Here is a 13935-nt window from a genome sequence, read left to right as displayed (position 1 = left end):
AAATTGTATTAATGAAGGAAGGTTAAAATGTCACAAAAAGCTGTGTTTGGCTCTGAAACAGTCTAGACCCCACCCCCCCTGTTGGAGGAAAATATTGTTGGTTGCAGACTGTTTTTAGTTCAGTTAATATCATATACTCCTTGATTTTTAAGTGAAATGCTTAAAGTTAGTGTAAATGATGGTTACTTTTTAATTAATTCTCATTTAAATTTGCTTATGGAAATGTTTTGGAAATGTCATCAGTGAAAAGATGTGGGAACCCTGTCTAGATTGTTTTCATCTTTCATCTTATTTTTTTTTTTTTAGTCAACCTCCTTACTATCTATTATTATTATTATTATTATTATTATTATTATTATCTTACTTCTCCAAATGTAATTTGCAAGCATGCCTTCTATTCTGTTTTACAGTGCTGCAGAGGCAGTAATGAAAGGACAGACCAATTCCATTCTTCTGTTCCACCAGCAAAATGTTCCACGCACCAAGTTGGAGCAGGTTAGACATTCTGAACTCAACAGGAAATTATACAAATTGTCAAGTTTGTGTTAAACCACATGGGAATTAAAGTGTTTCTCCTCAGTGATCACCACAGCTGCAACAGTATGCAAGAAGCTTAATTTGTTTAGCTATTTTGGTTTGATATGCCACTTTGTTCCTGTTTCCATTAGCAGTAGTTGTGACAAAAAGTGAATACTTGTACTAAGTGAGCAACATCTATCTATCTATCTATCTATCTATATCATCTATCTTCTATCATCTATCTATCGATCTATCTATCTATCTATCTATCTATCTTCTTTCTATCTATCTATCTTCTATCTATAAAAGGGGCAAGTGGGCAATCTCTGTGTGTTCTCTGTTAAAATGTTTGTCCCACTGATGTCATGAAAGCAAAAAAATCATCTTATGACATCACTGATGATGTCATAGTGATGTCATAAGAGCAATATCAACTTAGGACATCACTGATGATGTCAGGCACTGCTATTGTGGTTTTTGGTTACACTTGAGCAATTGTGGCATCACTGATGATGTCACAATGTCTATGACATCATCAGTCATGACATCAGACAGTGATGTGAAGTTGAGCTGTGCATGCCAATAGAGCAGGCGAGGCCGTGCAGCAGCCGAGCTGCGGGCTAGACCACGCAGCGGCCGAGCTGCAGGGCAGGCGGGCCTAGGAATTGAGCCTAGTACAATATAATTGTTATGTTTTGCCTAAAATACCATAATCAACAGGCTCAAATGTAACTCTTTATTTTTCCTATTTTGCCTGCCACAGGGTCACCCTTCAGGGAAGCTGCCTAGTCTGTCTGAGAAGGTGAGCTCCAGCAGCTCTCCACCTATGGGTACCCCCAAATCCCAGAGTGGGACTCCGCGGCCAGCCTCTGCAGGAGTGGGAGGTCATTTGCACGCTGCAGGGACACCGTCATCAGCAGGACACTCTGATAATGAATCCTTACACACCAGACCAGGTGGAGCTTCCAGCAATAGCATCAGCGTCATTGCCCATAAGTCAGAGGGAGGAAGTACGGCCACACCTGCAGGCCCAGGACCCGGAGGTGGGGAGGGTGCAGGGGGGTTGCCTCACCCTGGTGCTACTGTCTCTCCCTCAGGGAGTCCCTCTATCTTATCAGCACACCTTCAGAGTGATTCAGGTCAGAGGAGTGGCCCAGGGAACACGGATGGTCTTTCCAAAGAGCAGCTGGAACACAGGGAGCGCTCTTTGCAGACACTGAGGGACATAGAGAGGCTGCTGTTGCGCAGTGGGGCCGGCGGAGGCGCAGGAGACACAGGAGGTGCCAACAACAATCCTAACAATAACTCCACCAATCTAAACAATAACAACAACACTGATAGGAGTGGTATTCTTGAGGACGGTGACAATGGTACTAATAACTCTGGAAATTGCAGTAGTGGTAATATGTTATCTTCAGCCTTGCCTCCTATGGGAGGGATGAAGAAATATGAAGAACCCCTGCAGTCCATTATTTCTCAAACACAGTCCCTTGGTGGACCTGCCATTGACAGCCCTCAAATGGACTCTCACCATAACATGCCACAACATCCCCATCACCAGCTTTCTTCGCCTGGGCTGGACATGGGTCCCATGCTTGGACCAGATGGGCTGACCCCAGAGCAGATGGCCTGGAGGAAGCTTCAGGAAGAATACTACCAAGAGAAGAGACGGCAGCAGGACATGCAACCTCCCACACATGCGCAGCACTTCAGAATGATGACAGAAATGGGCATGCATGGAGGCCCCATGATGATGAGAGGACCCCCTCCTCCCTACCACAGCAAGCCTGGAGATCAGCAGTGGGGTCCTGGCACTATGATGGGAGGAGGGATGGGTGGAAATGCACGTATAATCGACATGAACCAAGAGGGACCCCGCGGCCCAAGGTTCCTGGGACGGATGCAGATAGAGCCATCTGGGGGAGGGGGTTTTCCTGGTAGTCCTGGGGGAGTTTTATCAATGGAGGGTCTGGGACCTCAGAGGCCCCCAAGGCCAGGGATGATATGGCTAGACGATATGCCCAGCAACATGGGTGGCGGGGGTCCTTTTCATGGCTGTTACCCTGGTGGACCTCCTCAGCACTTGCAGGGTGAACCAGAACGTCTTATAACCCGTGAAGAAATGTTTCGTATCATGGAAAAACGACAGTTGCAAGGGCTCCACAGGTTTGAGCTTGATCGATTAGCTAAACAGCAGCAACAAGGCAACCTGGGCCAAAGAATTATGGATAATCCTGGGGGCCCGGGCTTTCCCAATTTGGGAATGAGTCGGGGTCCACCTTCCCGAGGTGAACCTATGGACTTTCCAGGCTCCCGTGAGATGATGGGCTCTCCTGGAGGGGGCCCCCAGATGAGAGACTTGGTGGATTCTCCTTTGGGGAGCAACCTTAATATGAATATGAATCCTCAGATGAATGCTCAACAACATCAGCAGATGATGCTGTCTCAAAAGCTCCGCGGAGGTCCTGGTGGTGTGGGGCCTTTAGGTGAAATGCTAAGCCCTGAGGAGATCTCACGAATTAGGGCCTCACAGAATGGTAGAGGGGGACATAAGGGAATGATCCCGGGACCTGACGGCCCCCTCCAGTTTCCCAATCAAGGTCCCTTCTCTGGGGGACAGTTGGAAGGGCCCTATCTCCAGCAGCCTGGTCCTGAGATGTTTGGACCTGACCAGCATGGTCCTCCTCAAATGGGTGGAACATCACGGCTTAGTCATATGCCAATGACTGGAAGCCTCAGGGGAGCAGACCTCGGTCCTCGCCACCCTTCTGATTTGTCAATCAATGTTAACCCCATGGCCTCTCCTGCAATGCATCCTAGTCATCAGCTCAAGTCGCCATCTCTCAGCCAAGAGCCATCTCCTCTCCTACCTTCCCCCTCTGCTCCAGGACTCAAGTCCCCCTCACAGATCTCCTCTGCGGGTCCTCATCCTCCTCTTCCCCCTGCTTCTGGTGCTGGGACTCCTTCCATGAAGTCTCCCCAGCTAATGGGGTCTTCCGCCCTTGGGTTACGCTCTCCCTCTGCCTCTCCTGGACGGCTCAAGTCCCCAACCATGCCTGTGGGCTCTCCAGGGTGGACATCTCCTAAAACAGCTCTTCCAAGTCCAGGTGGTCCGACCAGTGGGAAGGGAGTGGGCAATGGAGGAAGTAGTTCCACTGAGACAGGTACAGTCAGAACCCAAGATGACCTCTGCTGTGTTTTTTTCTTCATTCATGTGCTGTGCCTTGTATTTCTGCTAAATTAATCATTTTGGTGATGTTCTTTGCAGGCCCATCACTGCCCCCTAGGAGTTCCAACTCCACCCCCATTAGCCAGCCAGGCTCTATGAATCCCAGCATGCCATTCACTTCCTCTCCAGATGCCCAGCCATCCCAGAATCCTCTTTCCATGATCATGTCTCAGATGTCCAAATACGCCATGCCCAGCTCCACTCCTCTGTACCACGATGCAATCAAAACAATTGCTACTTCTGATGATGAGATGCTGCCAGATCGACCTCTTCTATCTGGCGTCAGCATTGGAGGTATAGTATGAAAAAACAACTCTTCACTCAACCTAAGCCCTCATATCCTACTACTATAATTGGAGAGCTGTATGCGTGTATGTATGTTTGCCCAGTGATGCAAGGCACACGGTCCATCTTTTTTATTGTCACACGAACACCACAACACATGCATGCGGCCACAACACACTCATGCTGGGTGGCCGGTGAAAAGTGTCCTCTGCATTTAACCCATCCAGGCGTTGCTCTGATCAGCTCTAAAGTTTGCCGAAACACTTTTCAGGGGTTCGGCATGAATCTGGCGTGGGGAAAAAATGAAAAATTACGCCCATAGGGTGTGCTACAGCGCTGTTTTAGATTTTAAAGGGCCATAACTCACACACCATTGCACCAATCACCTCCAAACGTGGAGAGTGTGTTGCTGGGGACCGACAGAGTGCAGTGCCAAATTCCATGCTATTCAGACACGTGCATAGTCATAGCGCCACCTTCTGGCAACACAAAAAAAATATCTCAAGAACTGTTCATCCGATCGACTTCAAACTTGGTCGGTGTGGGGACCCAAGAAAATGCAGTGTCGAATTTTGTGCTGTTTGACCGATCAGAACATGGCTTTCATGTATCTCGTGAACCATTCATCCCATACTTTAAGCTTGGGGCGTGTGTTGCTGGGGACCCGACATAGTGCAGTGGCAAATTTTGACATGAGTTCAGTCACACCACAAACAAAGTGCGCCTATGGCGACCAAGTCCCGTGGAATTCATGTTTAAACTCTGCAGCACAATACATACAGGTGGCTGTAGCTCAGGAGGTAGAGCGGGTTGTCCACTAATCGCTTTGGATAAAAGAGGTTGGTGGTTTGATTCCCGCCTCCTCCAGTCTGCATGTCGAAGTGTCCTTGGGCAAGATACTGAACCCCAAATTGCTCCTGATGGTGTGCCAGCACCCCGCGTGGTAGCCTGCCACCATCGGTGTATGAATGGGTGAATGTACCTACTGATTGTAAAGCGCTTTGGATAAAAGCGCTATATAAATGCAGGCCATTTATATTTACATACATGAACAACAGCAGACAAACACCAATTATCATGAACAGTACATAATACATACAGGATAGGATGTATGATGATAATGTTTTGATAATGTCTTGACTATCATAACGTTATAATGTCATATCATAATTGTATGTCATATTTTTATGTTGTCATAATTTATATTTCATAATATCATGATGTTATGATTATGTCATGATGTCACACAGTGAGTGATGCCATCAGTTCAATTCTAGTTATAGAAGTGCTATTTGAAATAGTGATATACTGTATATTTCATTAATCTAACAATTTGAGAAACTGCCATTCATTTTCAAATGTTAGTGTGATTTTTCACATGCTGGCTTTGATCTCCCATCAGGAAACATGGGGAACCCCCAGACCTCCCAGATGCTCGTCTCCCAGAGCTCCATTGGACCCCACAGTGATCCTCAAAGCCCCATGGGAATGGTACTCCAAGGTCAGCAACAGCTTTCCCATGATGCCTCAGGACCTATGATGTCTTCCCCCAACCCCATGGGCATGCCTGGCATGAATTCTTCCATGATGGGAGGAGGACCGCCTGATGGAATGGGGCCCTGCAATGTTTCACCAATGTCTCAAAACCAGATGGTTGGTTTTCCTCGCATGCAGCCACCATCTCATGGGCCCATGCATTCCCCTGTTGGAGGAATGTCACAGCATTTTCCTCAGTCTAATGAGGACATTTTGCCACCTCAGCAGTTGCACCTGCTTAGCAAGGGCCATCCGCACCAGCGCCCCCCACACCCGTCAGACTCTTTCCACATGGGGGATGGCCCGGATCTAAGTGAAGTTATACGACCCAGTCTCACAGGGATCCCTGAGTTTGATCTTTCCCGAATCATTCCTTCTGATAAGCCCAGTAGCACCCTTCAGTACTTCCCCAAGAGTGAGCCGCAGCAGAATCTACACCAGGGGCAGCAATCCCAGCAGCCTACCCCACAACAGCTCCTCAAACAGCTCTCTTCCTCTGGCCCCCCACATAGCAGTGGCCCTTCATCCAACCCCCACATAGCCAACCTACAGAACATGATGCCAGAGCAGCAGCTGCCACCTCACCACACACATGGTGGACTACGCCAAAGCATGGGCATGCCTCAAGGGGGCTTGAGGGGTATGGTTCCTGGCGGGGGCATGGGCCCCATGTGCCCCCCGGGACATATGATGGGAAGGACAGGCATGGTGTCTCAGCAGCAACTCCAGCAACAGCACCACCAGCAGCAGCAGCAGCAAGCCATGATGGCCAACAGCCTTCTCCACCACCCTTCTCATCCATACCCAGGCATGATGTCCCCCCAGCAGCACCCACACAATCTGATGGCACAGCAAAACCTTATGATGATGCAGGCCAAGCAGCGAAGTATGTCAATTCCGGGGGATCCCTTTGGCCCCCAGGGTCATCTCATGTCCCCGCAGGGGCCCATGATGGCCCCTCCCCATCCACAGTCTGGTATGATGGGCCCCCAGTCTCTCAGACAGCGGGGAATGTCTCTGGACAGTCCCATTGGCTATGGTCCCGGAGGTATGGCCAATATGCCATTCTGATTCAGCTCACTGAAAGTGTAAAAAAAAATATTTCCAGTAGGTTGCTTTCCCATTATGTCCAAATGTTTTCATTAATGTTATTCTTGCAGTTGTTTAAAAGATGAATTGTAAAAAATAAAAGATATCGGTGATAATCTTCAAATTTTGGAGTACAACTGATTAAAAAAAAATATTTAAAAGCACCGTCACACGGTTCAATAACAAATCTGAAGCCATTTTCTAAAATACTGTAAAATATGTATATTTCACAGATGTGTGTATTTGTTGTGGGAACAGATTGATGGTCAGGAGAGGAGTGCCTCAAATTTGTATTTGTTTTAATATCATTGATTTATTTTCTCCAACTACCAAACTGTTGTGCAGAGGAAAATATATAATATATAGTTGCTGTATATAAGATGCAATGTGTGATTGTTTGCAATTGTTCTGTATAACTGTTTTAATAGAAGTCTAAAAAAGAATAATACTGATCTATAACATTGTTTTAGTCTGTTATTGTGGTGTCAATTATTGTGTTTTGATAAAACTGGCAAGGGGATACTGTTGCTGTATAATATGAAAACTTTATTTCCTTAACTTGGCAAGCAAAAAGATAATCAAAATCTGTAATCAAACAAGCAGTATACTCTCAATACATGTAACACAAATGTAACATTTTCCATCATTACACATATTACATTATAACACATAACTCAACATAACATCAGAAGCCTGTTGGCTATAATTAAGGAGTTTTCAAAGTCTGAGACTGTGGGCCTCCCCTCAGACAAAGCTTGGAAAAAAGCCCGCCCTCTTTAGTTTACTTGCTTATTTTCGCTCAATTCCACGATGCCTATGGGATCAAGACTATGTTGTTTGATCCCTGACACTCAACAATCGAGCCAGCCAGGATAGCCTGATATTGCTGTTTGACATAATTAGTCTACACCAAATACATAAAAAAGGGTCTGTCTGAAGGCATTTATTTGTTTCTGACTCTGGGAAAGTGGGGAAAACTAAAATTCACCAAAACTACTACTATACCATATCTCTGAACTATCTAACCAAATCACACACATTTAGTCTATTTCTTATAACTAATGTAATATTTTTTCACTTCCAATCACTGAGCCTCCCTTAAAAACTGCAGCTCCCCTGGGGAGCCCCCCTCCCACTTTGAAAAAAACCCTTGCTATAATTGATTTTGTGCAACAGTCTGTCATTTAGATATGAATGCTGGTTGTCACTCCGTCAGAAATTGACGAGCGACTGTGACCCTGAGCTCGTCTGAAAGACAGACGAACGTGCCTGCAGCCCCATCTGGAAAGTAGGCGCATCAAGTCATTGCGAAAGCGCACCCCAATAAAGGCATACAGGAAGGGGTTCAGGCAGCAGTGTGAGTAACCCAGGCTCTCTGTCACCACACGGGCTTCTGCCAGTGCTGTGTGAGCCATGCAGCTTTGGTTGGACATGACCTTGAATTCGGCCATGGTCTCTACCGCCATGGTGACGTTATATGGCAGCCAACAGAGACAGAAGACAGCAGTGATGAGCAAAGCCAGCCGAATTGCACCCTGCTTCTGCTGGCTTTTCTGTCTGTGGCACAGAGAAACTACCACTGCTGTGTAACAGTAGATCATGACAGCCAGAGATAGGAAAAAGCTCAAGACACCTGTTAAGCGACTGGCCAATATCCAGTTGTGTGCATGTATACCATGATGATAAGAAAAGAAGCAGGTGAGCTGGGGTGCCTTGGTGGGATGCTCAATCACATAAAGAAACACGGTATTCGGTGCGGATAAGCCCAAACAGAGCAACCACAGTAACACGCAGGTTAGGTGCACTGTTCTGGGACGGCGACTCTGCATGCTGGGAACGGCGTGAACAACAGCCAAATAGCGGTCAAACCCAATGCAAGCTAGGAGGAGACTCCCACTGAGGAGGTTTAGGTGTTTCAGCAGGCCCACCAGCTTGCAGAGAAACTCCCCAAACACCCATCCGGTTACAATCTCAGCCACAGTAAATGGGAAGGTGAAGACGAGCAGGAGGTCAGCCAGGGCGAGGTGCAGCAGGTAGATCTCGGTGATGCGGAGGGGGCCCCTGCGTGTCATGAGCACCGTCAGCATCAGGCCATTCCCCAGCAGGCCCAGGAGAAACACCAGGCTGTAGACCACAGGCTTGAACACGGCATTAAAGAGCTCCAAGCCCGTCTTCTCCTCATCACAGATATATTCCGTTTCATTCTCGAACAGATAGTCCTCTGATGAATTATAAGATCCGCTGTAATCATCCTAAGAATAGAGTGGGAATTGTTACTTTTACTTGTCACTGTCATTGCACTCTTTGTTTTGTTATGATTGATGCATCATAAGACTGAATATACTGCAATTTGCTGCATTTTGGTCTCATTGCCCAGTTTACACAGTCAGTCAAAATGTGCAGAAAACACTGACTATGACAGAACTTCCGCACTTCTCCAACATACTGTAGTGAGCGGCAGAACTGTTTGGACAAATATGAAAACATACCGTACATCACTCAAGAATATGAGACACAAAGTGTATGCTTACAGTATATTCTACAGCTAATAGTACTATGTTAAAATAGTATCAGTGTTTGAGAAATCAGAGGTGTTGTGGCTTGTTCCCCCAACACAATTTCCTATTAACTTAAAATCATTTAAAGTCAGAAATCAGTTTTTCTTCTTGTTCCCTCAGTTGGATGTCTGAGCTTCAATGTGCAGAATGAAGTTATGCAAAGGGCGAGCTGGATCGAGATTTCTAGTTATTCAAAGTATAGAGTATTTTATATACATCTTAAAACATGACTTTAGGGGGTCTTTAAGATTTATACATTGTCACACAGATGCAATACAATAATTGTGTGAAGTCTGTACAAAAATATATCGTATACAGAAAAGGCCTGAATCCTTCAATTTCAGTGTGATTTCAGTTGCAGGTTGGACTGTGCCATATTGTTTTGTTTTAATGTGAAATACATGTCCAGATACTTAGCAACTATAAACCACACAAAAGCCACAGCCTTCCTGCCACTAGCTGCAATGTTCCAGTCTAAATGCACCCTGCCATGCAAATTGAACAGTGGGGGATTTTACAGCAGCCCATCCCTTGCTACTTTTAGCCAGATGCAAATGATTGTAATAAGTGTAATAGGCTATGCTACATAACACAACAAAAGGCCACTGGCTAACATTAAGAAAATACAAATTTTCTGTACTACTGTATCAGGCCAACATCAGAACGGAGTGCCTATTTGCACCTGGGTACAAATAGACACGCCATAATGGCAATTATATTTACAAGCACACATTTACAACGGGGACTCATAGCTGTGAGGGCAGTGCAGTGCGGCCTATATGCGCACACACTACATAAATGTATCTGTAGTTCATCTTCAGCAGCACTTGCAAGCATTTTTTTTTTATTATTAAATGACTCAATAATTGCCTTTGCGAGACAAAGTTGTGAAATTTCTATGCCATTACTCAGATACCAGCGCTAAAATTAAGTGATGCGTCTAATGACTGGATATGCAAGACTTGGTGATGTAAGGCAGGGGCACACTTTTTTTGGTTGTGGGCCACATACACAAAAACATAAGGAGTCGCGGGCCAAACAATATTAAGCGCGTCAGTTTTCAACCTGTTTAGACTGTAAAAAATTAATTATACCAGAAAACCCTTGTGCCATCAAAAATTCATATTTCCCCCTAGCCACTCCACCTACACCCCCCCCCCCCGAATCTATACTATCATGCTTGTTGTCATCGATGTCATCAGTGATGTCACTCGAGCAACTGTGATGTAGCTCATACTACATACAGTACTACACCCGCCCACGATGGGTCACTGATGACATCATCATCACTGAACTATAGCCTTGTTTGTGTGAGTAATTCACTGATGATGTCATTTATGACATCACTGATGATGTCATCAGTGGGACAGACAGAGAAACAGACAGAGCCCAGCCCCAGACAGAGCCCTAGCTCCCATTTATATACTGATGATGATGATGATGATAATAATAGATTCTAATCATTTTCTGAATTGGGGTGTAAATAGCCACATGGGCTTACACCCAGGTGCAATTAGTCACATGGGCTATTTACACCGGTGCAAAGCATCTGCCTTAATAGAAATGTCCCAACAAGAGACTAGTCGAGCCTTCAAGTAATCATAAATTTTGTTTTATTTCACTTGCAACCTACATAGTTTCAAGGTCTAAGTTTAAAATGAAATGGGGGAAAGAATCTGTTGTGATGAAAATATCCAACAGGATAGAAACATAGTAAAACATTTCACTAATTCAAATCTGCTTACTGTTAATATTATCACATGGAAATCACAAAAAAATACATGTTCTACTGATCGTAACTGTTTTTCTTTATGCCACAATTATTCTTATAATAGATTACAATTTCCTGTGTAGAATAATTATGTTTATTAATTTGATTGAAATTACAATTTATCGATCAATCTGATGACTGATGATAATGCTGCTTTCAGATCTCCAGAATTAGAAGTAATCTCTTTGGATTTTTCATATAGTTTCAGACTCTTCATGTTTACATTCTGCTAGTTTGTGACAACAAATGACGACTTACAAGATATTTGAAGCCCATGGGTAGCAAATATAAATAAATCGCACTCGTGCCATTTTGCATAAAATATATAAAAGCTTTGTTTATGTTTCAGACTGAGTTTCTTCCTTTCATATTTCTCTGTGGTCCAGTGATTGAAGCTACTTATGCACTCACCCAACTGCAACAATTTAAAGACCCTGGAAACCCAAAAATAAATATGCATTTTGAGTTCATCACACCACAGGAATTGCATTTCACTATTTAACAACACCGTGCTCAAACCTTACAGAATTACACTCAAATGCAAAAGGCTGCAGCTGAGGCTTTTCTTTTTTTACAGAAAATAAAGAGATTACCATCTTATAGTGTATCATAGCTACCTGAAGCCGCCCCATTGCAATGAAAATGTTACCAATCACTTAATAAAACTTACCAATAATGCCATTATTTTGAAAATATTGAAATTACAATCTGAAAACAAAAGCATGTTTTAAATAATATCAGAGATAAAACTCATAACAGAAAAAATAATAAAGCAGAAACCTAGACTAGAGAATGTGTGAACAGAATGTTTAACGAAGACTTTTAAAGGAACAATAATTCTACACAACAATTATTACAGAATAAATATTGACAGCATTTAAACATTCTCTTCAACAAATATTCATCACATCTTACCGGAAATTCAATTGTCATAGGGGCTGGTGCAGCCATGCTGGTATCTGTCGTTCACTTACAGCTCACACTTCCCCAGTAAAATCTGCCTGTAGCCTACTTCCTCTAGTGCTGCTTCTTCTATTCGCTATGTTGATTTATTTAGGGGCAGTGTTGGGCAAGTTACTGAAAATTAGTTACAGTTACTAGTTACTGTCTTAAAGAGTAATTTAATTACTTTACAAATTACTGCATAATAAAAGTAATTGTTACTATGGAAAGTAACTTTTCCGTTACTTTGAAAAGTTTTCTTCGATTGTCTTATTAATGCAAATATATATCAATTTATTTATTTATTTGTTTATTTATTTTTGGGGGGTCCCATTTTGTCCCAATTGTACTTGGCCAATTGCCCTTGCTGTCCTGGTCGTTGCTTCACCCCCTCTGCCGATCAGGGGAGAGCTGTAGACATGCTTCCTCCGATACATGTGCAGTCGCCACCTGCTTCTTTCAACCTGTATCTATCAGTATGCAGCTGCAGCGTGTGGTTAAACCCGTCCACTTATTAATTCACCAAAATAGACAATAGCTGTAGCCTACAAGAATTTTTGTATTTACCATGGAAGAATATCAATGTAATTCCAGTTAACTGCACCTGGCCTTAACTTCTAAAAAAGGCTGACCACAAACAGCTGCATTTTCACAATGTGACTGAATAGTCAGAATGTTTTGTTTTTTGTTTTTTTGTAAACCGATGAACAACAGGTGATCAAAAGGTGTAAGTACAGAAAAGTCCAGAAAAGTCCACTGTACTGTTAAAGTACATCGCATTGCTTCAACCTAATAAAAAACAAATTCCAAAACTCATGTTAGTATCCATTGTAATGATTGAGTGGCTTGCGGCCTGCAGTAATAGTTTCGGGACCGGTCTATTTTTGATGCGAGCAGCCAGGCATGAAGTCAGTACAAGTTGTGAGCGGTGCGTAGCAAACAGACTGCTTCTGGTGTGAATGGCCAAACTCCTGCTTGAGCTGAATTTACGCGCGGCACGCTGGCACCGCTTCCTTTTCCAGTGTGTTTGCGCCGTAACACTATAACATTCATCTATGGACTTTTACTGTCTGTGGTATGCAAGAGTGAGTTACTACTTTTGGTATTTTTTCTATTCTCTTTTCGGGTTGTCCATCTGTAGGCTATGTCGGTCTGTCTGATGCTCATTAACACAATATCTCAGGAGCGCCTTGGCGGAATTGCTTTAAATTTGGCACAAACGTCCACTTGGACTCAAGACTGAATTGATTAGATTTTGGTGGTCAAAGCTAAGGTCAAAGTTCAAGATCACTGTGACCTCACAAGTTCAACACCCATTCCATGCTCGTTAACGCAATATCTCAGGAAGCTTTGTGGGAATTTCTACAAATTTGACTCAAACATCCACTTGGACTCAAGGATGAACTGATTACATTTTGGTGGTCAAAGTTCGAGGTCACTGTGACCTCACGACCGTCCGTCTGTTCCATCAAGGAAGGGGCAGGGCTACTAGGCTAGGTAAAAGGGGCCATAGCTAGGGATAGGAAGGTTGAGGGGTGGGTAGTGGGAGTGGCTAGGTTGTGTGGGTGGTAGAGCGTGAAGGGGCCTTAGCTAGGGATAGGAAGGTCGTAGGGAGTCAGGTTTCAAGGGGTGGGTAGGGGCCAGGGGTGTCATGCAGTCAGGCCACTCACTGAACAGCAGGCCAGGCGCCGCCTACTGGTTTACTAGTGGTTTTCTTACGTTATTCAGGGTTGGGTGCATCTCATTGTAAAATTGGACTCGGTCGGCCCAAATTGGGCTTCAAACGGCCCAAATTGGGCTTCAAACGGCCCAAATCTGGCTTCAAACGGCCCAAATTGGGCTTCAAACGGCCCAAATCATGCTTCAAACGACCCAAATTGGGCTTCAAATGGCCCAAATCTTGCTTCAAACGGCCCAAATTGGGCTACAAACGGCCCAAATTTTTCGACGCCGCCCTTCGGACGCCGGCGCGCGCGTCGGCCCATATTGGCCTGGCCTGCTTGGTA

The 13935-nt window shown here is 44.5% G+C and overlaps 2 protein-coding genes across 3 annotated transcripts in view; one reads left to right on the top strand and one right to left on the bottom strand.

Moving 5' to 3' along the window:
- The window catches only part of bcl9l (bcl9 like), a 40551-nt gene extending 33355 nt beyond the window's left edge, over positions 1 to 7196 (top strand). For both annotated transcript variants that reach the window (XM_083637988.1, XM_083637989.1), the window contains exons 6-9: positions 411 to 495; positions 1283 to 3683; positions 3788 to 4042; positions 5436 to 7196. In XM_083637988.1, the coding sequence (XP_083494114.1) occupies positions 411 to 495; positions 1283 to 3683; positions 3788 to 4042; positions 5436 to 6640 (3946 nt within the window). In that variant the 3' untranslated portion in view covers positions 6641 to 7196. The remainder of the gene's footprint in view (positions 1 to 410; positions 496 to 1282; positions 3684 to 3787; positions 4043 to 5435) is intronic.
- A 646-nt stretch (positions 7197 to 7842) lies between these two features.
- On the bottom strand, positions 7843 to 11938 carry cxcr5 (chemokine (C-X-C motif) receptor 5; the record flags this gene model as incomplete). The annotated part of the gene is made up of 2 exons (XM_083636679.1): positions 7843 to 8910; positions 11903 to 11938. 2 exons carry the CDS (start codon positions 11936 to 11938, stop codon positions 7843 to 7845), a joined length of 1104 nt encoding a protein of 367 aa, XP_083492805.1.
- Positions 11939 to 13935: the final 1997 nt, after the last annotated feature.

This window comes from Poromitra crassiceps, assembly GCF_964638095.1.
Source record: "Poromitra crassiceps genome assembly, chromosome: 5".
Taxonomy (NCBI): Eukaryota; Metazoa; Chordata; class Actinopteri; order Beryciformes; family Melamphaidae; genus Poromitra; species Poromitra crassiceps.
Note: the sequence above shows the minus strand (reverse complement) of the source record. Positions and strands in the feature narration are given on the sequence as shown.